Source organism: Bos taurus, chromosome 17 (assembly GCF_002263795.3).
Source record: "Bos taurus isolate L1 Dominette 01449 registration number 42190680 breed Hereford chromosome 17, ARS-UCD2.0, whole genome shotgun sequence".
Lineage (NCBI taxonomy): Eukaryota > Metazoa > Chordata > Mammalia > Artiodactyla > Bovidae > Bos > Bos taurus.
The window spans coordinates 60,618,481-60,641,335 of NC_037344.1; the positions used below are offsets into that span (position 1 = coordinate 60,618,481).

Below are 22,855 nucleotides of genomic sequence, written 5' to 3' on the forward strand. Positions count from 1 at the left end.
AAAATAAAACGGAAAAGATAGCTAAAACGATTTCTGCTTAAGCACAGTTCAAACACTGCTCCAGCCAGTCAATTCCCTGCCAATGTTACGAACGAGCGCCCCCTGCCGGCCTAGCCATTACGGTGTCTTACCCAGGCGCCGCCAAACAGCCTGCGCCTGCGCAGGATGCAAGCACTCAGGCCCGCCCCTTAGAGGGTGTAACTTCCTTGGGTAGGTCTTTGGCCACGCCTACTTCCGTAGAGGCGGGCTACGTCTCTAGCACGTGACTTTGTTCCGGCTTGCCAAAGATGGCGGCGCCCAGAGCGGTAGCGTGAAAGTTAGTGGTGGTAGTCGCTGCCTATTCGTGCTGAAATCAAAACAGTGGGACAGTTCGCCATGTCGCGACTGATCGTGAAGAACCTCCCGAATGGGGTGAGTACAGAAACTGGGTTTGAGAATCTGAAATTGGGACCCAGCCAGAAGTTGGAGGTTGGGAGGGAGGTGCCTGGGGATTCTTGAGGGGCTTTCTCTCTCGGGCAGGGTTCCTGGATGATTCCGCAGGATTGTCGGCAGATTCATTTGACGGCTGGGAGAGACGGGTAGTGCCTCTTAAAGGTTTTACATCTGGCCCCTTGGTACCCCAAACCTCTTTCCCAGGGAGGTGCTGGTCTCCACGTCGTGTCGAATGCCTTGCTCCCATAACCCCCTTGTTCGATCCCTTTTTTTTGTTGACTTCTGACTGAATTAGACACTGCATCTACATTCCTCTTCCATTTGGGATACTGTCTGGGAGAAAAATGGGGTGTAATTGGCTGGGTACCTGCGTTATAGTTCCCGGTTCTCGCCTTGAGGGCAGTAGGAATGAATAGTTTTAAGAAAACTGAGTGACTGTGAAAGGTTTTAAACCACTTAATTCCGTAAGTGGAAAGGGGTGGCCCAGTCATACTTGTCTCTGCCTAGAGCCCACAGAACCTGGCACTGTGGTAGGCATGCAATAAAACCATCCCGAATAAATGTGAAAAGATAGCTGAATGTGTAGTGTCAGATGGCTAGATGCCTTCTACCCCAGAGGATTGTCTGTACGTATTTAACAGTGACCTTTCCTTGGGTGGAGAGGGCCCTCCACCTCTGGTGTGGCCAGTAAGCTCATTCCCCAAATACAAAATGTGCCATGTGGATGGCATGAGAGATCTGTACTCCTTAGAAAGAGTAAGAACATAAAGCCATTTCTGTTTCATTTTTGTGGTTTTTTACTTTACCTTTTTTTTCTCCGTGGCAGGTTGGGGATAATCACTTACCATATGATTATTAAAATTCAGTATAAAATGAGGAGCAAAATCTTTTTTTTTTAAGGGTCTTTAAAATTTTTTATATTTATTTGGCTGTGGGATCTTTAGTTGTGGCATTTGAACTCTTAGTTGTGGCATATGGAATTCAGTTCTCTGACCAGGAGCCCCTGCATTGGGAGCACAGAGTCTTAGCCACTGGCCAGCCAAGCAAAGACTTTTGTTCTGTCCTGTCCTCCATCTCCAAGAGTAACCATTTTTATGACTTGGCGTTTCTTGACAAGTTACTTATTTCAAAATCCTTAATGTCATCACACAGTAAGCCTGCATATTGTCAGCTCCTACTACAACTGTTTGTAACTAATTCTTTCATTTATCAGACAAGATATACAATAGGAAGAGATAGGCCATACTGAGAAGCAAAATGAGATGGTAGTTAGAGGGGAAGAAAGGGTCGCCATGCTAAAATCCTCATTCATCAGAGTGAGGCATCAAGAGATGCTGTCTAAAGCTAAAGGATGGATCAGTAATAGATGGGTTTTTTTAAGATTTTTATTTATTTATTTAGTTTTGACTGTGCTTGGCCTCCATTGCTGAGTGGGGGTTTTCTCTAGTTGCAAAGCAAGTGCTTCTCACTGCAGTGGCATCTCTTGTTGCAAAGCACAAGTTCTAGAACAAGGGCTCAGTAGTTGTGGTGCACAGGCTTAGACCTTCCACAGCATGTGGGATCTTCCAGGACCAGGGATTGAACCCGTGTCCCCTGCATTTCAAGGCAGATTCTTAACCACTGGACCACCAGGGAAGCCCCCAATAATTGGTATTTTTAAAGTAACCTATTTAGGGTAAATGATGAATTAAAAACAATAAATAACAGAGACTGGAAGGGAGGAATGGATGATGTAGGTTTCTTATCTTTCATAGTGGAAGTCAGCAGGTAGTCTTTGGGGGTATAAATAGGCCAGGAAACAAAGTTGAGAGCTGACTGTTGGGACATAGAACGGTGCTTATGAGGAGTCCTGAAAACAAGCTGTAAAGATGCTTACTCCTGTCTCCCACAATCAGCGAACACTGTGCAGTTTACCATGTTCCGTATTTCACACATCTACTGTGACAGCATTTGTTAGATGTTTGCATCGCAGCAGCTACTGTGCTGGGCTCCTGGCACAATAGGTCTCATTAACCTCCTAGCAGCCCACAGGCCTGCAGGATTCTGAGTCTTGACTTCCTCACTGATGAAGGGACTTGGTTAAGGCCACACACAGACCAGTGTTGGAGCTGGGTTAGAACCAGGTGCCAGCCACAAAGCATGCTCTGCCACTGCCCCGCCTAAGGGGAGGAATCCCGGGGTCTCGGGTTCCCAGCCCATTTTGTCCCTTTGGCTCCGAGGCCTCCCAGCTCCTCCCTCACCATTCCTGTCCTGTCCTAGATGAAGGAGGAGCGTTTCCGGCAGCTCTTCACCGCCTTTGGCACGCTGACGGACTGCAGCCTCAAGTTCACCAAAGACGGCAAGTTCCGCAAGTTTGGCTTCATCGGCTTCAAGTCCGAGGAAGAGGCCCAGACGGCGCTGAACCATTTCAACAAGAGTTTTATTGACACGTCCCGGATCACGGTGAGCGGGCATGGACCTCACCCCCACCTGCCTGTCGCCAGGGATGCCCTGGCTCTTTCTCTCCACATGCGAGACCAGTGCCTGGCCCCTTCCAGACCGTGATGCCTTTGGTCTTCCTCACTGTTCTCAGATCCTCGTGCTTGTTAATCCCCTGCAGCATTTGTAGAAGCGGTTTTCCCCAGAGTCTCTGATTCCCTGCGTTGGGGGAGAGGAGCCAAGAATTTGTGTGTCTCCCAAGCTCACAGGGGATGGTGTTGCCGCTGCTCCCAAATGAGAAGCTCTGGTCTACAGTGTTCACCCACTGCCCCTGGTCAGCACCCGCCTGTGCTGGGCGTGGTGGCAGGTGTCATCATCACCCTCTCTGTCTCTCGCAGGTGGAGTTCTGCAAGGCCTTTGGGGACCCGACAAAGCCCCGAGCCTGGAGCAAGCATGCTCAGAAATCGAGCCAGTCCAAGCCGCCCCCAAAAGACAAAGACGCCATCTCCACAGAACCTAAGAAAGTGCGTGGATGGTCACTCCCGGCCATATCCCGGGTGTCAGCAGAGCAGTCACCCCGGGAAGGCAGGGTAGTGGGAGGTAGAGGGATCTGAGAATCCCTCTTGGATGGTTCCCAAAAGCAGCCCTCCCAGGGCAGTGGGGTTCCATCTCCTTTCATCTCTGACCCTCACACCTGTGCCTTCTGTTTGCAGGACGACAAGAAGAAGAAGGCCGCAGGTGAACTGGAGAAGGTGGGTCTGTCTCGGTGGCCACGCGGAGGGTGGGCAGCAGAGACGGCCTTGCCGCCCGTCTCTCCTTGCCATGTCTCTGTGGCTTCTTCGTCTTTCTGTCCAGTGCCACTCTCCCCAGGACCAACCCCCCTGGCCCCCGGGAGCCCTCTAGAGACTGGGGGAACATGGCCTCAGAGAACATGGTTACTCTCCAAAGAGTTAGCAAGGTTGAGCCCTCCCTGACCTACTTTGCCTGTTCTCTCTTCTTCCCGCTTCTCTGGCGCCCACAGCTGAAAGACGATAATGAGTTCCAGGAGTTCCTGTCGGTTCACCAGAAGCGGACACAGGTGGCCACTTGGGCGAACGATGCCCTGGACGCTGAGCCCTCGAAAGGGAAGAGCAAGCCAGCCAACGATTACCTGAACTTTGACTCCGACTCAGGGCAGGAGAGCGAGGAGGAGGAAGATGGGGAGAACTCGGAAGGTGAGGGTATGCCCCCCGCTATAGTGTGCGCCCTGCACTTGCCCGCACCTGAGCACGAGTGACCTGGGAGATGGCAGATCAGATGCTGCCCCGTAGAGGGTTGATTATCCCAACCATGGGTACGTCGGACTTGATCGATCCTGGTCCCTTATCCAGTCAGTGGATTACTCGCTCAAGAATTGATTGAGCGCCTGCTGTATGCCAGGCAGTGGATGTAGCAGTGAGCAAAAGACGAGAGTCTGCTCCTGTGGAGCTGTCGTCCTGGTGGGGAAAGAAACAGTAAAGGAATCAGACTGATTCCTTTATTCAGTATTCAGTAAATGATGTGAACGTGAGTGCCACAGAGAGAAAGCAGGAAGTGGGGGGTGGGAGAGGCCCCGGAGAAGGGTGGTCCTTGAACAGAGGCGGTGAGGGATGAGCCTCTGTCCTTAGAAGGGGCTCACGGTGTAGCCATAAGGGGCTCAGCGTGGTGAGTGCGGTGATCGAGGGGTGGAATCAACTTCGGTTGAAAGGCAAGGGAGTGAATTTGAGGTGAGTTTTATGACTGGTAAAGTCTCTGTGCAAAGCTGGGATCCAAAGGACTCATTGGGAGTTGGGGGGACTCAGAGAGGGTGGAGGGTGAGGAGGGGCTCCAGGCAGAGGGAAAGGCGTGGCAGAGGAGTGGGAAGAGCAGGAGCCAGGGGGTGTCCACATGCTCAGGGCGGCTGCAGCAGAGGGGGCTGGCGGAGAAGCCAGTGAGCTCACCAGACCCCACGAGGAGTTTGGATTTCCCCTGAAAGAGCAACTGGGGTAAAACCCGAGCTCCTTGTTAGGCCTGGGAGCCACCGCCAGGTCTGGCTCAAGGAGTAAAAATCCTCTCTAGGGTCTCAAAAAGTCGTGAAGCCTCACACTTGGCCAGTAAGAGAGGCTGGTGAGAGAGCCCTGAAATTCTCCACGTGGAGTGTGGAAACTGTCAGAACACTGTCATTTCAGTTATTTATCCAAGGGCTTGCTGGGCACCAGGGGGACTTGGCAGGGGCTCCTGGTCACCATGAGCTTAGCACCTAATGTGTCACACCACCACGCTGTCTGCCACCCCAGCCCTCTGGTTTGCTCGCAGCCATCACCAATTCCAGCCTTTCCATCTTTCCAGAGGAGGAGGATGGCCTCAAACCCAAGGAACCCAAGGAACCCAAGGCAGCCGTGCAGAAGGAGCTGTCCGACATGGACTACCTGAAGTCCAAGGTGGTAGCAGCTGAGTCACCGTCCTCAGAGGAGAGTGAAGATGAAGCTGTGAACTGTGAAGAGGGGAGTGAGTCAGAGGAAGAGGGTTCCTTTGCTGCCCCCGCCCAGCAGGACAGGGAGGCGGCCCCAGCCAAGGTGTGTGTGGATCTGTGAGGACGTGGGGAGGGAGACCTGGACCTCGCCTACCTTCCCTGCAGCCCCTTTGTGGGGAGCTTAATATTAAGGAAGGATAGTTCAGCAGCCTGGAGACCTGCCTTAGCTCTCAGCCCAGCTGCTTGCTTGTTGTGTTACCCCAAGTAAGCACACTCCCTCTCTGAATTTGGTTCCTTTTGCTAAGAGAGAGGCTGCCTGCCCCTCCAGAGTTGGGGGGGATGTAAACAAGCTGAAAAAGGGTCTTGAATATACTATACTTAGTATTCAGTAGGAAGGTAGTCGGGTGTGAGCCCACAGTCGGTAAGAGTAGATGAAATTAACTGAGCGTTGACTACATGTGAGGTTCAATGCCAGGCTTGTTGTTTGTCACTGAATCTCATGGTAGTTGTGGGGGAATGGGGTTTCTTGTCCCATTTTACAGGTGAGGAAACTGAGGCCCAGAGAAAGGAAGTGACTTGCCCACAGGCATGGCTGGGTAGTGGTGGGAGTCAGGACCCAGATCCAGGTCTGCCAGGCTCTGGAGTCTAGATTAAAACGTGGGCACTGCCTTCCAGGACGGCCACCCCGTCTCCCACATGAGGGTTCTCTTTGCTCAGGACAGCGTCCCACATCCTTTGGGTCCTCATTCCCTCTTCTCCTTCCTCCTCTTTCTCCTTTCTCTTTTCCCTCCTTTCCTTCTCTGCCCCCTCATAATTGCTGCTTCCTGTTCTCTTTTCCTAATATACATAGTCAAAAGAGATAGTCAAGTGTGGCTAAGTCAGGGAACTGCGTTCAACTTCAAGCTCTGACCTGGAGCAGCCATGGGTCCCGAGGTGAAGTGCTTCTCCTCTGGCCTCTGACCTTCATGTGAGATGAGGCTCAGCGAGCCCTGGTCCCTGTGTCTGATTCCCAGGGCTCGCTGAGCCTCATCTTAGATGAAGGTCAACCCCCGTGCCTGAGTGTGCACTGGAACTCAGAAGTTGCAGGCTTCAGGGACGTATCCCACAACTCACGCAGGGCAGCGCCCCACAAAAGCACATGACTCTTTCTGCAGTGATGTTAGACCTGATTGTTCATCTACTTGGGATAATTGTAAACCTTAAATTGTGCCGGAACAGCTCAGAGCAGATTGCACCAGCAAATGAGTACAAATCAGGGCAAGTTTTATTACCCAAGGAATTAACCCCCAAATTAGGTGTTTTTCAGAGCTGTTTCAATTCTAAAATTACAGAGGACATCCCGAACCTGTAACCTCTGTAAGACTGTTTTACAGATTCAGGAGGACGGCTGTGTCTGTGCAGTGCTTTGTGTGATGTCTGGCATAGAGTAAGCCCTGACTCCGTGGTGGCACATGTCACCTCAGGGCTCCTTCCATGTCTCTTGCCCCTCCGTGTGGCCTGGGGCCCCTGCGAGCAGACCCCCCGTGAGCCAGGCTGTGGTTCTGGCCCTCATCTTGGGGCCACATGGAGGCTTGGCGTCTCCTCCGCCAGGCCCTGGCCAGACTCCGCATCCCTGGCAGGCACGATGCTCCGGGCATCGCCCGTTCGCCTAGCGGCAGGGGTTTCAGCACACTCACTGGGACGCCCAGGTTGGCTCCTCCTGCAGCCACACCTGGGACCTCAGTGCGATCATTTCTGCTCTCTGCCATCACTCAGACCGAGAAACCAGCCAGCCAGAAGGAACCCACCACCCCCCACACTGTGAAACTGCGGGGAGCCCCATTCAACGTCACAGAGGTGCGTGCCAGGAACCGGGTGAGGCAGGGAGCCCCTGGGGAGGGGGAGACAAAGCTAAGGGTGCCTGGAGCCTCTGTTTCGCTGGGGCTTCGGGGTCAGTTGAGGACTTGAGCTGGAGGGAACTGGGGGCCAAAAAGGCTGAGACATAGAATCTCGGGCATTGTCAGGCTCAGAAAACTGACGGCTATACCGAGACAGAGAAAGACTGAGCTCCCTCATTGATTATACTAGGGGTGGGCAGACTTAGCTCTGCTAAAAACTTTTAAAAAGGGACCAGCTAGTAAATACCTAAGGCTTTGTGATCAGTCTGGTCTCTGTCACCACTATTCAACCCTGTTGTAGCAGAGGCAGCCCTAGATGACAGGCAATCCAGTAGGCATGGCTGTGTGCCAATAAAACTTTATTTACAAAAACAGGCAGCGGGCCGCATTTGGCCTGCATCCTATAATTTGCTGGCTCTGAATCTACACAAGAAAGAACACTTTGTAAGTTTCCCTCCTTGTGAAAGTAGTATAAGTTCAGTGTAGGAAGTTTTGTTAGTGTAGCTAAACAAAAAAGCAAAAATGACCTATTGCTGGGATGACTGTAGAAATTGCCAACCCAACTGCCTGGAGAGAGGGGAGTGGTAACTAGAGAGGATCCTTGGATGCAGGACTAATGACCTCCAGGTCTGGTTACTATAGGCGGAAAGAAGGACCTTCCCAGGCAAATTGGAGCAGGCTCCTCCAAGCCCTACGTCTATATCCCATTCACTGACAACCACTAATCAATTCTGGGTGCATCTTCGTAGAGATTTTTTTTTTTTGTATACAGACACTGACCTATGTCTTTTCTTTCTAAAATGCAGTTCTACAGCAGGAACTATTTTGAAACTTACCCCCCCATCATATTATGTCATAAATATTTCTGAATATTGAATATTCTGCTGCAACACCATTTTTCACGTTGCATGCTCTTCTTTACTTGGCTATGTCACGTCTTAGTTGCAGCACGAAGGCTCAGTAGTTGGGGCACATGGGCTTAGTTGCTCTGGGGCATGTGGGATCTTAGTTCCCTGACCAGGGATTGAACCCAAGCCCCCTGCATTGCAAGGCCAGTTCTTAACCACTGGACCACCAGGAAGTCCCCTGCGTGCTTTTCTTTACTCTGGATGCACTGTGTTATATTCAGTGCTGCTGCTGCTGCTGCTGCTAAGTCATTTCAGTCATGTCTGACTCCTTGCAGCCCCATGGACTGTAGCCCGCCAGGCTCCTCTGTCCATGGGGATTCTCCAGACAAAACTGAGTTGTGTCGCCATGCTATCTCACAGGGGATCGTCTGGACCCAGGGATCAAACCCCACATCTCATATGTCTCTTATATCCAACCCCCTAAACTGAGACATGGGTGTTGTTTCCAGTCTTCTGCTGTTTTGAATAATGATGCAGTCAGCACATTTCTTGAGATCAGAGGTCAGCAGGCTTTTCTCTATCGACATCAGTTGGTGCACATTTTAGGTTTTTGTGGGCATATGATCTCTGTTGTGCTTTTTTTTTTTTTAATATTATAATCCTTTGAAAATGTAAAAGCCATTCTTAGCTTGTAAGCTGTGGGCAGTATTTGACCTGTGGGCTATTGTTTGCCAGTCCTGGCTTGTATAAATATTTTATACAAACACCTGCACGTACATTATTAAGGCTTGGATACAGAAAATCAGTCCCTCTCTGGAAGCTTGGCCAGTTTATGCTCTCTTCAACCGAGTATGAGAGTGCCTGTGAACCCTGGGCATCCCTCTTTATCAGTGCAACAGGTCAAAATGACATCTCATCTTTCTGAGTAATTTGTGGAACTCAGTAGTTATAAGAAAAAGATGGATTAATTGGCTAGATAACATTTAAAACTTCTCTAAGGCAACTTTGTACCATAAAGTCAAAAGGCAAACAGCAGGCATTTACAACACAAACAACAGACAGAACTCGTTTCTTTAACTTACAAACAGGTAAGTAGAAATCGGGAGCTATGGATGACCCGACAGAAAAGTAGAAGCAAGGATATCTTCTAAGAAAAAGAGTTCAAATGGCCCAGAAAGATGCTTGAGTTCACTGGTAATTAAAGAAATACAGACCAAATCTGTATTGAAATGGGGAACAAAAACTTTTTCTTCTCCTCACAGAAAAATGTCATGGAATTCCTGGCACCTCTGAAACCCGTGGCCATTCGAATAGTGAGAAATGCTCATGGGAACAAAACAGGTGAGGCGGGGGCTGTTTCCGGGGGGGCTGGAGAGGCAGGTGCCTGGACCGGAAGGTTGGGACAGTGCAACTGTGGAGGTGCTTTGAGGGTAGTCGCTGTCCTTCTCCTTGTGGCCCCATCTCAGTGAATTGTGACAGTGCCAGGACGGAGTCTGTCTCCTGTCCCCGCCACGGGCATGCGGTGTGCGGCTGTGGAAGCAGGCCTGGCCCCCAGGCCTGGAGGCTCAGTAATGACTGTGGCCTTCAGCCCAGGGGCTGGGGACCCCCGGGGACTGAAAGTAGGAAGAGGCCACGATCAGATTCAGGATGGCCCCCTGCTGGTGAGAGGAGGGTCTGGGGCAGGGCCCGAGGAGGCAGGTGGGCTGGGCTGGGGGCTTTTGCAGTCCCCAAGGGGAGGGTCTTGTGACACAGACCAAAACCCTGGCCTTTGGCGCAAATTATGGCCCTGCTACCTGCTAGCCATGTGTCCGTGGACACATCCCTTAACTCAGGTTCCCCAACCCTGGACCACAGATTGGTACACGTCCACGGCCTATTAGGAACTGCACAGCAGGAGGGCAGCAGCTGGCGAGCAAGGGAGGCTTCGTCTGTATTCACAGCCACTCCCATCACTCAAATTACCGCGTTACCACAATATAACAGAAATAAAGTGCACAAGAAACGCAGTGCGCGTGAATCACCCTGAAAGCACCCCCACTCCCAGTCTATGGAAAATCGTCTCCACGAAACCAGTCCCTGGTGCCAGAAAGGCTGGAGACCTCTGTCTTAGCACGCCTCTAGGAAAGTGGGGAGGGGAGGCCCCTCTGCGGCTCTCGGGGTTGAGGCCCCTTGAGGTCGAGGCCTCTCATTCTCAGAAAGACTCCTTGGAAAGGCACCTCCTTGTCTGTGCCAGTCAGAGCCACAGGTGGTCACTGTGCAGGTGGCCCCTCTGGTGCCAAGCTGGGCACAGCCCTGCCACCACAGACACTTGTCTGGAGAAGGCCAAGGAGCAGGCACTGGTCAGCGCGGGGTGAGGCTGGGAGGGAGGCCAAGATCGCCTATGTTCGTGACTCCTGTGGTCCAGCACTTTCATTCCAGAAAGCCAGCCACAGGGTCAGAACTCATCCTGCAGAGGGAAATTTGCCCTGGGGAGAGGGGAGTGGAAAGAAGAACCTGTGGGATTTGCCAAAAACTGTAGGTTTCCCTGCTGCTTCCCCCAAACACCTAGCACAGCGTGAGTGTTCCTCGTGGCGCTCACCAGTGTCTGGCAGCCTGCGGACCTCACCTTTGTCGTGGTCCTTTGGCAGGGTACGTCTTTGTGGATTTCAGCAGTGAAGAGGAAGTGAGGAAGGCCCTGAAGTGCAACAGGGAGTACATGGGTAAGGATGCCCGCACGGTGGCAGGGGCTCTTGCAGTCAGTTACTCCATAAGGTCACGTTAGGGGTCTGCTGTGCGCTGCCAGGCACTGCCTGGGGCACTGAGGACAAGGCCCCTGCCCTCCTAGGGCAGAGATCAGGCTGAGTCTCCTGTAGAGGAAACATATCGAGAGGGGGAGAGAGGCGGTAACCAGAGGGGCTGTGCTGTGGACAGATGCAGGCAAGGGTCGGGATTGGAGGATTTAAACAGGATCTTGTCTTCTTGGACCACGTTGAGCTGGTGACATTGGAGCAAAGGCTGGAGGAATTGAGGAAGCTGGCTCTGGCTTTGTGGGGCGGGGCCGTTCCGGTACAGGGAACTTGAGGTCCAGACTTGGGAGGTCTCTGGACTCTCTACAAGGACGTGATCTCTGACCCCTCCCTGGTGTGGACAGGTGACTCAGATCCAGCCATCAACCCCTTGTGAGGACATGAGTTCTCTTAGAGAAGGGAGGAACCTAAGGAGTCTTGCTCGCAGCCCAGGTGGTAGGATTTATTGAGCGCCTATGTGCGTGTAGAGGGAAGGTGATGGTTGCAGTCTAATCAGCTGCTCAGAGCGATGCAAGGACGCAGCTGAGCGGCACCACCAGGGTGGGGCTGTCACCCGAGATGATTCCCAGGGCAGCGCCAGGGACCGGGCCCTGGAATCGGGAAGATGCAGCCCCGTGACCCAGGCCAGCTCCCGCAGGGCTGAAGCCGAGCTTGCAGGCTGAGTGACATTCAGGCCCGGCTTCATCTGGGGCCACCGCCCTGGTGAGCAGAGCCTGGCATGCGGTGCCATCCCCAGCCGCCTTCGCCGTGGCCTCTGGAAGGCAGCAGCAACGATGAATCTGGAAGCTGGGAGGTTCCGGGCCTCCCCCCGGCCGGGCCCTGACGACCTTCCCTTGCCCAGGTGGACGCTACATCGAGGTGTTCAGGGAAAGGAATATCCCCGTGGCCAAGGCGCCCCTGAAGAATGGTGCCAAACCCTGGCAAGGCCGGACACTTGGGGAGCACGAAGAGGAGGAGGACCTGGCCGACTCCGGGAGGCTCTTCGTGCGGAACCTGCCCTACACCAGCTCTGAGGAGGACCTGGAGAAGCTCTTCTCCAGATACGGTAGGGTGGTGGCCTCCGGCTCACTGCACGCACCCAGGGCAAGTGGCCTGAGTCCCTGTCTGCCTAGGCTTAACCTTGGCCTGACGACTTCCCTTGCTGGTCTCAGTTTTCTCATCCATAAATTGGGCTTCATCATCTCTGAGCTGCTATCAGTCAGACAGGTTGTAGGTAGAGGAGCTCGAAGTCCTAGATAGCATCACAGCCACCCTTTGTGATCTGAACCCAGACTCCCTTAGCCCTCACTCATTAAAACTCAGAATTGACGGGGTTGGGTATGGTTTTCTGAGATATCCCTGGTGTCCAAACTCTCACTTTGGTCTTGGAAGCCCACTCACTGTGTGTGCGAATATGAAGTGCTCTCCAGTCTGAACTCTGCTGTTTAAATAGTCCTCCTGTTTAGTTCAGCAGCCACCTCAGCTCCACGCTCTCACTGGTTAAAACCCCTCCCCTGACTAGTGCCCAGCATTTTCCTGCCCGGAGCTCACACCTGGCCCTGGCCCATGGGACACTGACGCCCTTCCTGCCCGCAGGTCCCGTGTCGGAGCTGCATTACCCCATCGACAGCCTGACCAAGAAGCCCAAGGGCTTTGCCTTCGTCACCTTCATGTTCCCGGAGCACGCTGTGAAGGCCTATGCCGAGGTGGACGGGCAGGTTTTCCAGGTGATGGCCTGTGGGCTGGCAGACGACTGGTGGGCCCAGGCGGTGGGAGGAGGCCGTGAGTGTATGCACATGCGCGTGTGCAGGCACGGACGTGCAAGGCAGCTTCTAGGGACACGCACCTGATGCCCGTGAAGCCACCTCCTGATCTGAGCTGCTGGGAGGGTCCCCCCACCCCCACCCCGAGGGCAGGGTCTGCTCAGTTCTGGTCCCTGATTTAGTGCCTAGAGGAGCGCCTGGCACATAGTAGGCCTTTAAAAAGTGTTTGTGGATTAAATGAACATGCTCTCCAGCTTGAGAAATACCACTTGGAGGAGGAGTAAGGAAGGAAAGGGTTTTGAACCGGGCATTGAAACGGCCACAGTATAGAATGTAGGAAGCTTCTCTTTCCAAGTAGCATGCTCGGTGCACGCGCCTCCCTTTCCTATCATTCATTCACTCGTTCATGATCTGTTGATCCCCTGCAGGCGCCAGGCCGGACCTGATTCTTGCCCGCATGGGGCGCACATGCTCACAGGGACAGGGTAGGGTGGAGAGCCTACAGGCGTTACTTACAAACTGCGCAGCGTGCTCTTTAAGGCGGCATCAGACCCCTGTGCTAACCTCGTGGGTGTTCTGCCCGAGGCTCCCGTCTTAAGACAGAACTCTCAGCGCTGGTCCAGCCCCCGCGTGGAGAGGCCAGCGTCCCCCAGGCAGGATGTAGAAGCACTAGCCCCCTGCCTGTCCTCACCTCCTTCCTCTCGTCCCCACTCCAGGGCAGGATGCTCCACGTGTTACCATCCACCATCAAGAAGGAGGCCAGTGAGGATGCCAACGCCCCGGAATCATCGTCCTACAAGAAGAAGAAAGAGTCCAAGGACAAAGCCAACAGCTCCAGGTCCATACCCGCCTCCGACCCGGGCTTCCCTGCCCTCGTCCTTCCTCTCCCTGCCCCCTGGGCTCCCGGCTCCTCGTGGTGACCTTAGCCCCTCATCTGTAACCTTGTTGCACCTCAGTTTCCCCATGTGTAAGATGAGGAGAATCAGAATCAGTGGTGCCTCACTTTCATGGTGTTGTAAGGATCAAGTGAGTTATTGTAAGTGAACCACTTGGTCCCTGGTGCGGAGTGAGTGCTTGACGGACCTGAGGGGGTGTTAGTATCATCGTGACTCTGTTGTCTGTGGGCCCTGGGGGTTTGGCCTACACCAGGGAAGACTGAGCAGAAGGAGGCTTTGGGGACTTAGGGTGGCAGGCCCAGGAGCTCCTTTCTTACAGGCTTTGCATCTGAAAAGAGCTTCCCCTATTCACCATCCGTCTGATCTCTTTGTCCTGCCTCAGCTCTCACAACTGGAACACGCTGTTCATGGGCCCCAACGCCGTGGCCGACGCCATCGCCCAGAAGTACAGCGCCACCAAGAGTCAAGTGTTCGACCACGTGAGTGGGCGCCCCGTCTGACGTGTCCCCTGCTCTGGGCAGGGGAGGGGGTGCTCTGGACCTGCTCTTGGGGAGTGGTTCTGGGTGGGAAGGCAGCAGGGCCATAAAGGGCAACAGTCCAGCTCTTCTTGAACCTTCCACCAGAGGAGGAGGTGAGGTCATTAACCAAGGCGCCCTGCATTGGGGTGATAACTTGAAGAAAGCTTCAGCCAAGTAGGGGGACAGAGTGAGAGCGAGCAGGCCGCTCAGGGGTGAGACATTCTAGCATAAATTGAACAGAGGGTGAAGCTGAGTCTGTATAGAAGCCCCGAGGTATGAATGAACTTGACATGAGACCCTTACATACGAGTGGAGGGGTGAACATGGGGTCCTTGATTCACCCCGACAGACGTGGAACCCAGAACCATCAAGTCAGCGGGCATCCACGGGGAGCATCCATAGGGTCTCGCTCTATCCATGCCTCCTCCTCAGACTGTTAGGAGGTGTGACAGCTGACCTGTTGCCTGCCCAACAGCTGACAGGGCACCTTCCCTTTCCCTCCCGCAGGAGACCAAGGGCAGCGTGGCTGTGCGTGTGGCCCTGGGAGAGACCCAGCTAGTCCAGGAAGTGCGGCGTTTCCTCCTCGACAACGGGGTCTGTCTGGACTCCTTCAGCCAGGTGGGTGCCCTCAGTGGTGGGGGTCTCAACATCAAGGGACGTGGGCAAGGGTTGGAGGGTCAGGTCTGTCAAAGACGTTGACTTTGCAACTGTCAATTAAAGTAAGAAAGATCATTGGCTCAGACTCCTGGCCTGTCGGAGCTGGATGGTGTCTCTTGGGGGCTGATAGGCAAGAGTTTCTGCACACAGGTTGGGTGTGTGTGTGAAAGTCGCTCAGTCGTATCTGACTCTTTGCGACCCTTTGGACTATACAGTCCGTGGAATTCTTTAGGCCAGAATCCTGGAGTGGATAGTAACCTTTCCTTTCTCCAGGGGTTCTTACCATCCCAGGGATCAAACCCAGGTCTCCTGCGTTGCAGGCGGATTCTTTACCAGCTGAGCCACAGGGGAAGCCCAAGAATACTGGAGTGGGTAGCCTACCCCTTCTCCAGCGGATCTTCCTGACCCAGGAATCAAACCAGGGTCTCCTGCATCGCAAGGCAGATTCTTTACCAACTGAGCTACCAGGGAGGCCCTTACACAGGTTGGGGGGAGCCCTGAGCACCCTTCATCCTGTCGCTCCTCTGCCCCGCTAACGCCTTACTAAGAGTACCTGTGATGTGTTTGGCGGCTGAGACCTTTCTCGAGCCACGTTGGGGGAGGGTCCTCTACGTGCTTCTGCCCCACTACGTAGAGGTTCTTAGGTGTCTGGACAGTGAAGTCTTCGAGGGCCTGTTGTAACACCTGACGTCACCACCACACACCACCCCCCAACACACACACATCGTTTTACTAGGAACCTGAGGTCCGGGGGCAGAGATGGGAGGACCAGAAGGTCAGACAGTGAGTCTGTTGTAGGAGCCTGGACTCAGTCTCAGGGCTTTACACCCCCAATCTGCAGTTTCCTCAACTTCACCAAACCTTAGAGTTTCACCATAAAAGAATGGTTCAGATGGAAGGACAGGTAGCTAGTAGGAGGATAATTAAATGGTTGGATGGTAAGTGGGTGCATAGAAAGTGGGAATGATGGGTAGGGGCATCTCGTGGGTGAGTGGATGGATGAATTCAGAAAATGTGCTAGTCTAACGTTCACTAGGGCTTCCCAAAGCACTCTTTGACGTTTATGTGCTTTATTAATTCTTTCACCCTCATTACAACCCCGGGGAGGCAGCACCATGTGCTCCCCTTGTACAGAATGGCCCATAATCACAGATTCACTCGTCTTGGGTCACAGTGGAGCTGGATTTGAATGCAGGCCTGAGTGTCCATGCCTCTTAACAGTGCGCTCTGTGACCTGAGTTACACTTAAACACCCAGTGGTGCCCAGCTTTCCCCCGCTGCCGATGGCTTCTGTCCCCTTCTCCTCACTCAACCCTCACAGCAACCGCGGGAGGCCTATAGCTGAAAGGTGGGTATTGCCATTAGCCCAATTTGGAGATGCACAAACTGAGGCCCTTTAGAAGAAAACAGAAGCAAAATACTCTTTGACATAAATCACAGCGTTATCTCTTTGGATCTACCTCCTAGAGCTATGAAAATAAAAATAAACAAATGAGATCTAATTACACAAGAGCTTTTGCACAGAAGAGGAAACCATGATCAAAACAAAAAGACAAGCCACAGAATGGGGGGAAATATTTGCAACTGATGTGATCAACAGGGGATTAATCTTCAAAATAAACAAATAGCTCATGTAGCACAATATCAAAAATCAAATATCAGTATCAGCCCAATCAGAAAGTGGGCAGAAAATCTCAGTTGACATTTCTTCAAATGAGACATAAAGATGGCCAAAGGCACATGAAAAGATACTCAGCATTGCTAATTATTAGGTAAATGCAAATCAAAACTGCAATCAGGTATCACTTGACACTAGTCAGAATGGCCATCATCAAAAAAATCTCCAAACAATAAATGCTGGAGAGGCTGCGGAGAAAAGGGAACCCTCCTGCTCCATTGGTGGGAATGTAAATTGGCACAGCCACTATGAAGAACAGCATGGCGGTTCTTTTAAAAACTAAAAATTGAGCTACCATATGATCCAGCAATCCCACTCCTGGGCATATATCTGGTTACTGCTGTTCAGTCACTAAGTTGTGTCCAACTCTGTGACTCCACGGACTGCAGCACGCCAGCTTCTGTCCTCCACTGTCTCCTGGAGTTTGCTCAGATTCATGTCCATTGAGTTGATGACGCTATCCAACATCTCATTCTCTGCTGCCCCCCTCTCCTTTTGTCGTCCATAATTTGAAAAGATTTATGTTAACATTCAGTGAAGCACTATTTGCGATAGCCAGGACATGGAAGCAACTGAAATGTCCGTCAGCAGATAAATGGATACAGATGTCCACATCTAGACTGGAATATTACTCAGCCATGAAAAAGAATGAAGTCATGCCATTTAGAGCAACATGAAGGGACCTGGATTATCATACTAAGTGAAATAATTCAGAGAAAGACAAATATGATATCACCTACCCGTGGAATCTTTAAAAAATTATGTGAATTAACTTACAAAATAAACAGATTCACAAACTTCCAAGAAAAGCTTACAGTTCCCGGGGCGGGGGATGTGGTGGGGAGGGATAAATGAGGTTTTGGGATTGACACGTACACACACCACTGTATATAAAATAGATAATCAACAAGGGCCTTCTACTGGAGGGCTCCCCGGTGGTCCAGAGTGGTTAAGACTGCATGTCCACTGCAGCAGGAGTGGTTTTGATCCCTCGTTGGGGAACTAAGATCCCAAGTAGTGTGACCAAAAAAATGCCAAAAAGTACCTACTAGGGACTTCCCTGGTGGTCCAGTGGTTAGGCTCCATGCTTTCACTGCAAGGCACATGGGTTCGATACCTGGTCTGGAAACTAAGATCCCACAAGCCACATGGCCAGAAAATAAACACAATTTAAAAAAAAAAAAAAAAAAGGACCTACTGAAGAGCACAGGAAACTCGATATTTTGTAACTGCTTATATGGGAAAAGACTGAAAAAGAACGAATGTATGTATAAATGAATCACTTCACTCTAACCTGAAAACTAACACAGTGTTGTAAGTCAGCTGTGGTGGTGTTTAGCTGTACAGTCATGTCCGACTGTTAGTGACCCCCCAGGCTCCTCTGTCCATGGGATTCTCCAGGCAAGAATCCTGGAGTCGGTTGCCATTTCCTTCTCCAGGGAATCTTCCAGACCCAGGGATTGAACCCGCATCTCCTACATTGGCAGATTCTTTACCGAGTATACTCCAGTATAAAACAAAGGAAAAGAAAATAGGCCTAGAGGAAAAGCACTTGATCAGAGGTTTCAAATTAGACCCGTGGCTGAGTTGAGACTTGTACCCAGATAGACCCCATGCCTGGAATTCTTCCTGTTAATTTTTTCAGCTCTTGCGCTCCATCTGCCATTCATTTTTAAGAAAATAATTTCTAACGTTAGCCAGCTCATGCTGAATCAGTTTGCTTATGTCAACTTGATAGACTCTTTTCCCGGAATGATCCATGAAATGGGTGTCGTGTCCCCGTGAAAGGTGATCAGCTGAGCCATAGCCGAGGGTATGTCTCAAGGTCGGACACCTGGTATCTTGGTTTGGGTTCTTCCAAAAGCCAGTTCAGAGACAGATTCAAGCGCAGGTAGTTCATTGAACAGAACACACAGGCAAGAACGGGCGAGGGGGCGGATGAGCCCAGTACAGGCTGTGCTGCTGGGGCGGCAGGCTGAGGCTTTCCCGGGGGGAACACTCACCCAATTCACATGGGAGTTGTCCCACCCAAGGGACTGGGGACGTACCAACTCCAGAGGACCATGGGCCGCTCCCACTCGGTGTTAACTCCTCACACGTGTGGCAACAGGTGATCTTCAGTTTCTGGCAAAGGCCCTGAGTGCAGGGATTCAGGTCCCGGCCCTGGCTGGAGTGTTCTGGAAGGTCCAGCTGTGGTGAGGCAGTGTCAGAATCTGCCTCGCCTCAGAAGTGGAGGGGCTGGAATTTGACCCGGCGGGGGAGGGGGGTACAACCCTGGAGCCCTCACCTTCATCCCTGCCCCTTATCCCCCTCCAGAGAGGGTAGGGTTTCCTGGGCCAGCTTCCTAAGGGCCTGGTGCCCCTGGTCTCACGTGGGCGCCTGGTGTGGGTTTATCCACCCCTCACTTGCTGCCAGTGGGGGTCCAGTGAGTCCCTTCCATCGTCCCACCTGACCTGTCCTGTCCCCCTCCCTGCAGGCTGCTGCTGAACGAAGCAAGACCGTGATCCTGGTGAAGAACCTCCCTGCGGGCACCCTGGCAGCTGAGCTGCAGGAGACCTTCAGCCGCTTCGGCAGCCTGGGCCGTGTGCTCCTGCCAGAGGGTGGCATCACAGCCATCGTGGAGTTCCTGGAGCCGCTGGAGGCCCGCAAGGCCTTCCGACACCTGGCCTACTCCAAGGTAGGGCCACCCGAGCCCCGCTTCCAGGAGGGGACAGAGGGAGCTGACGGATGGGCCATCTTGGCATAGACCTTAGACCCGGCGTGTGCTGGAAACCACCGTCACTGTCGGGACTGCAACTGTCACCCTGCCCCTGGGAGCACCTTTGGATGGGAAATGTGAAAGGCAGGCTCCACACATCCCCCGGGAAGCCTGCCTTGGTTCCCTGCCAACCCTGGGCCCCTCAGCTTTCTAGTGCCCTGTGAACTTGACCATCATCCATGCTGCTTTGGATGGCTTGTACCTAAGATTAGTTGAAAGCCAAAAGGCAGGCTTCCTCCTTTTGGTGTATGCTAAGTCACTGCTGCTGCTGCTGCTGCTAAGTCACTTCAGTCGCATCTGACTCTGTGCGACCCCGTAGACGGCAGCCCACCAGGCTCCCCTGTCCCTGGGATTCTCCAAGCAGGAACACTGGAGTGGGTTGCCATTAAGTCACTGCGGTTGTGTCCAACTCTTTCTGACCCCGTGGACTGCAGCCTGCCAGGCTCCTGTGTCCATAGGATTCTCCAGGCAGGAATACTGGAGTGGGTTGCCATGCCCTCCTCCAGGGGATCTTCCCAACCCAAGGATCGAACCCATGTGTCATGTCTGCTGCATTGGCAAGCAGGTTCTTTACCACCAGTGCCACCTGGGAAGCCCTTTGGTGATTACGGAAAAAATATATGTATTAGTGTATTCCTTTCTGTGGTTGCCATGATAACACTAATTTAGTGGCTTAAAGGAACAGAAATGTTTTCTCTCACAGTTCTGGGGGTCTGAACGCTGAAACCAAGCTGTTCAGGGGCCAAGGGTCATGCTCCCTCTGAAGGCTCTTGGAGGTGGGGGCACGGATCTTTCCTGGCCACTTCCAGCGTTTGGTGGCTCCAGGCAGCCATGCAACCCGCTGCAAGAAGCTACTGTCTATCAGGCTCTTCAGTGCTTTGCAGACCGTTTGTCTTGTTTATCCTTAAAAAAAAAAAACAACCCTCTGCACGTACACGTGTGCACGAGCACGGTCTGTGAGTGTGAGTCTGTGGAAGGAGAGAAAGCCGGCTGTCCCATGGCCTGCTGTACTTCCTCCAGGGGGCTGCCCTGTGTCCATGGTTCTGCCCCCAGTTCCGCTTCCCATTCACACCCTGTTAGAGAAGGTTGAGGGGACACAGATGTGTCCAGTGACAGCAGATGCTCTGACTTCTCCCCTGAACCCCGAGGTGCAGCAGCGGCCCCCTGTTCTCAGGGCTCAGGCGGCACATAGGGCTCTAGGCTGTGCCCCTCCTCCTGACTCCACTCCCTGGGGTCAGGGAAGAGGGTCACCATACTCTGAGCCTCAAGCTCTTGGTCTCTGTTGTGGACTGAGTCCCTCTCCCCGCTTCTCTGCAGTTCCACCACGTCCCCCTTTATTTGGAGTGGGCTCCAATGGGCGTCTTTTCCAGCCCAATCCCCCAGAAAGAAGAACCCCAAGATGCACCAGCGGAACCAGCGGGAACAGACAGGATGGAGCCAGAGACCGGTGAGAGCTGGGTCTGAGATCACGGTGTCCTGAGGCAGCAGGCAGGGGAAGGACGGAGGGCTGGGGGCAGCACCAAATTGTGTATCAGGTATTTGGTTGAAAATTTTTTTCATCCTGAGACTGGTGGGTGGGTGCCCGACTCTTGGATTTTATAGGTACAAAAAATGTCCTTAAAAAACAGAACATAAAAATGATGGGTATGGTTAAGGTAGGCTGACTTTTTTTTTTAATATAAATTTATTTATTTTAATTGGAGGTTAATTACTTTACAATATTGTATTGGTTTTGCCATATATCAGCATGAATCTGCCACAGGTATACACGTGTTCGCCATCCTGAACCCCCCTCATTCCTCCCTCCCCGTACCATCCCTCTGGGTCATCCCAGTGCACCAGCCCCAAGCAACCAGTATCATGCATCGAACCTGGACTGGCAATTCATTTCATTGTGAAAGGGGAAAAAAGGCAGGTAGAATCTATTAGGAGCGATTCAGAACAGAGCAAGAGAAAACAGCCTTCTAGTTCATACATCTGCCAGGATAGGTGAGCCTGGCTGTTGGGAGAGATACTCAGTCTCTGGGTCCTTGGGATGGTATGGCACCCTCTGGTGTCCAGTGACTGCAAAGGCAGGAAAGGGGAGGGACCTGAGACCCCACCGGCTTCACGCTTGGGTGGGGAGGGGGCGCTGCTGGTGCTCAGCAGCACAGCTCTTCCGTGTCAGCCCTGTTGTGCAGATTGAATTGTAAGACAACTTGCTGACCCTGCTCCCTGAATGTCAGGAGTGTCCCCTGTAATTGTAATGTCCCCTGCATGCCAGGTGTCCTCTAGGGGACAGTGCAGCCCTCGATTGAGAACCACTTGGTCAGAGGCCTATGATTCCGTCCTAGAATCTGAGATCTTTAGAGGGGACCTGGCAGCCCCTTAACCAGACAGTAAGATCTTGCCTGGGGACCTCCCTGGTGATCCAATGGTTAAGACTCCAGGCTTCCACTGTAGGGGGCATGGCACAGATTCTCTCCCTGGTCAGAGAACTAAGATCCCATGTGCTACACGGTTTGGCCAAAAATAGATAAATAAAAACGAGAAACAGTTTTTTAAAAAAAGATCTCGCCCATCGGTAATATCCCTCCTCCTTACCCCCATCTTATCATCAGGTTGCCAGTTTATTCAAATAAGGATTAAAGAACTGCATCTCCCATCTACCCCTAATAAAAGAATGGGTGTTATAGGAGTGGGAGAAGTGAGCAGTGGGAAACAAAATTCTCAGATGAAAGAACAGCCGTTTAACTGAATAGACCTCGCTGGTCACAAACCTCCCTAAGCTGTCTGCATTTCCCAGTTCGCCCTGGATTGGTAAAACCGCCTTCAGGACTGGCCCGGTCGCTACAAGGCATTGGGAGCCCCTGGACAAGAAGCCTCGTTTCCGTTAGGAAGGAAAAGTCCTCAGTCTCTGCTTTGTGGGGCCCCCAAAGCACCCCTCCCCATTGTGGTTACCAACCATGGATACAGATCTTTCAGAAGTCCCTCAGTAGCCCCCGTCTGTGAGTTATTTTTGTCTACAGATTGGATTAGCCTTCTCTTCCAACCTGCTTATGCTCTCTTCAAAAGGAATTTTCTTTATGTAATGACGATTTCTTCTTAATCAGCCATCAGCCTCAAATTATCGTCAACTTTGATTTTTCACTTAAGTTATTAAACTTGGACGTGACTCTTGTTTTTTGTCCAAAAGCAAGTCCTCCTTTAGAGCACGGATTTGCCAGGAGTGAGGGTCCTGGGAACAGACCAGCGGAGGCCTCTCCCTGCCTTGGTGGGATCGCTGAGCGTGGTGGCTGCTGCCACGTGGCTGCGCCCTTCTACACCTGTCCTGGTGCTCCCCTCCTGTCTCGCCATCCTTTTCTTCTGTGGCGCTCGTCACAGTTTGTATTTATCCTGTCTATTCGTTTCACTTGCTTAACATCCATCGCTGCTGGGTGCCAAGCACCCCGTGGGGCCCCAGGCATAGGGTGGCTCAATGAATGTGAGTCGAAGGAGTGAATGAATGCAGGAAAAGGGATTTCTGTGCGTCTCTATCTCCCCCTGTGAAAAGTAGGGCCTGGGTCATCCTTGTCCTGTGTCCCGAGCCCCAGCATGGAGTAGAGCTTGGTGACATTGGAGGATTTGTGCTCCATCGTTAGTTCAGCCTCAGCATGTGGTGCCATCCGTGGCCGTCGTCGCCGTGGCTCCCCTCATGGGTGCCGATTTTCACCCACCCCTTCACCTCCCTCTTTATTTAAAATTAATTAAGCTTTGGCTGTGCTAGGTGGTGGTTGCTGCGCGCGGGCTTTCTCTA

At 52.4% G+C, this 22,855-nt stretch overlaps 1 protein-coding gene across 3 annotated transcripts in view; it reads left to right on the forward strand.

Moving 5' to 3' along the window:
• Nucleotides 1–264: 264 nt before the first annotated feature.
• RBM19 (RNA binding motif protein 19) overlaps nt 265–22,855 on the forward strand; it is a 120,923-nt gene continuing 98,332 nt past the window's right edge. The window contains exons 1-16 of one of the 3 annotated variants that reach the window (XM_024977098.2): nt 281–411; nt 2,692–2,874; nt 3,249–3,374; nt 3,564–3,602; nt 3,872–4,064; nt 5,197–5,423; nt 7,076–7,156; nt 9,308–9,386; nt 10,673–10,744; nt 11,673–11,876; nt 12,407–12,537; nt 13,290–13,411; nt 13,852–13,948; nt 14,495–14,605; nt 18,799–18,999; nt 20,398–20,527. In XM_024977098.2, the coding sequence (XP_024832866.1) occupies nt 376–411; nt 2,692–2,874; nt 3,249–3,374; nt 3,564–3,602; nt 3,872–4,064; nt 5,197–5,423; nt 7,076–7,156; nt 9,308–9,386; nt 10,673–10,744; nt 11,673–11,876; nt 12,407–12,537; nt 13,290–13,411; nt 13,852–13,948; nt 14,495–14,605; nt 18,799–18,999; nt 20,398–20,527 (2,032 nt within the window). In that variant the 5' untranslated portion in view covers nt 281–375. 3 annotated transcript variants of the gene reach the window in all.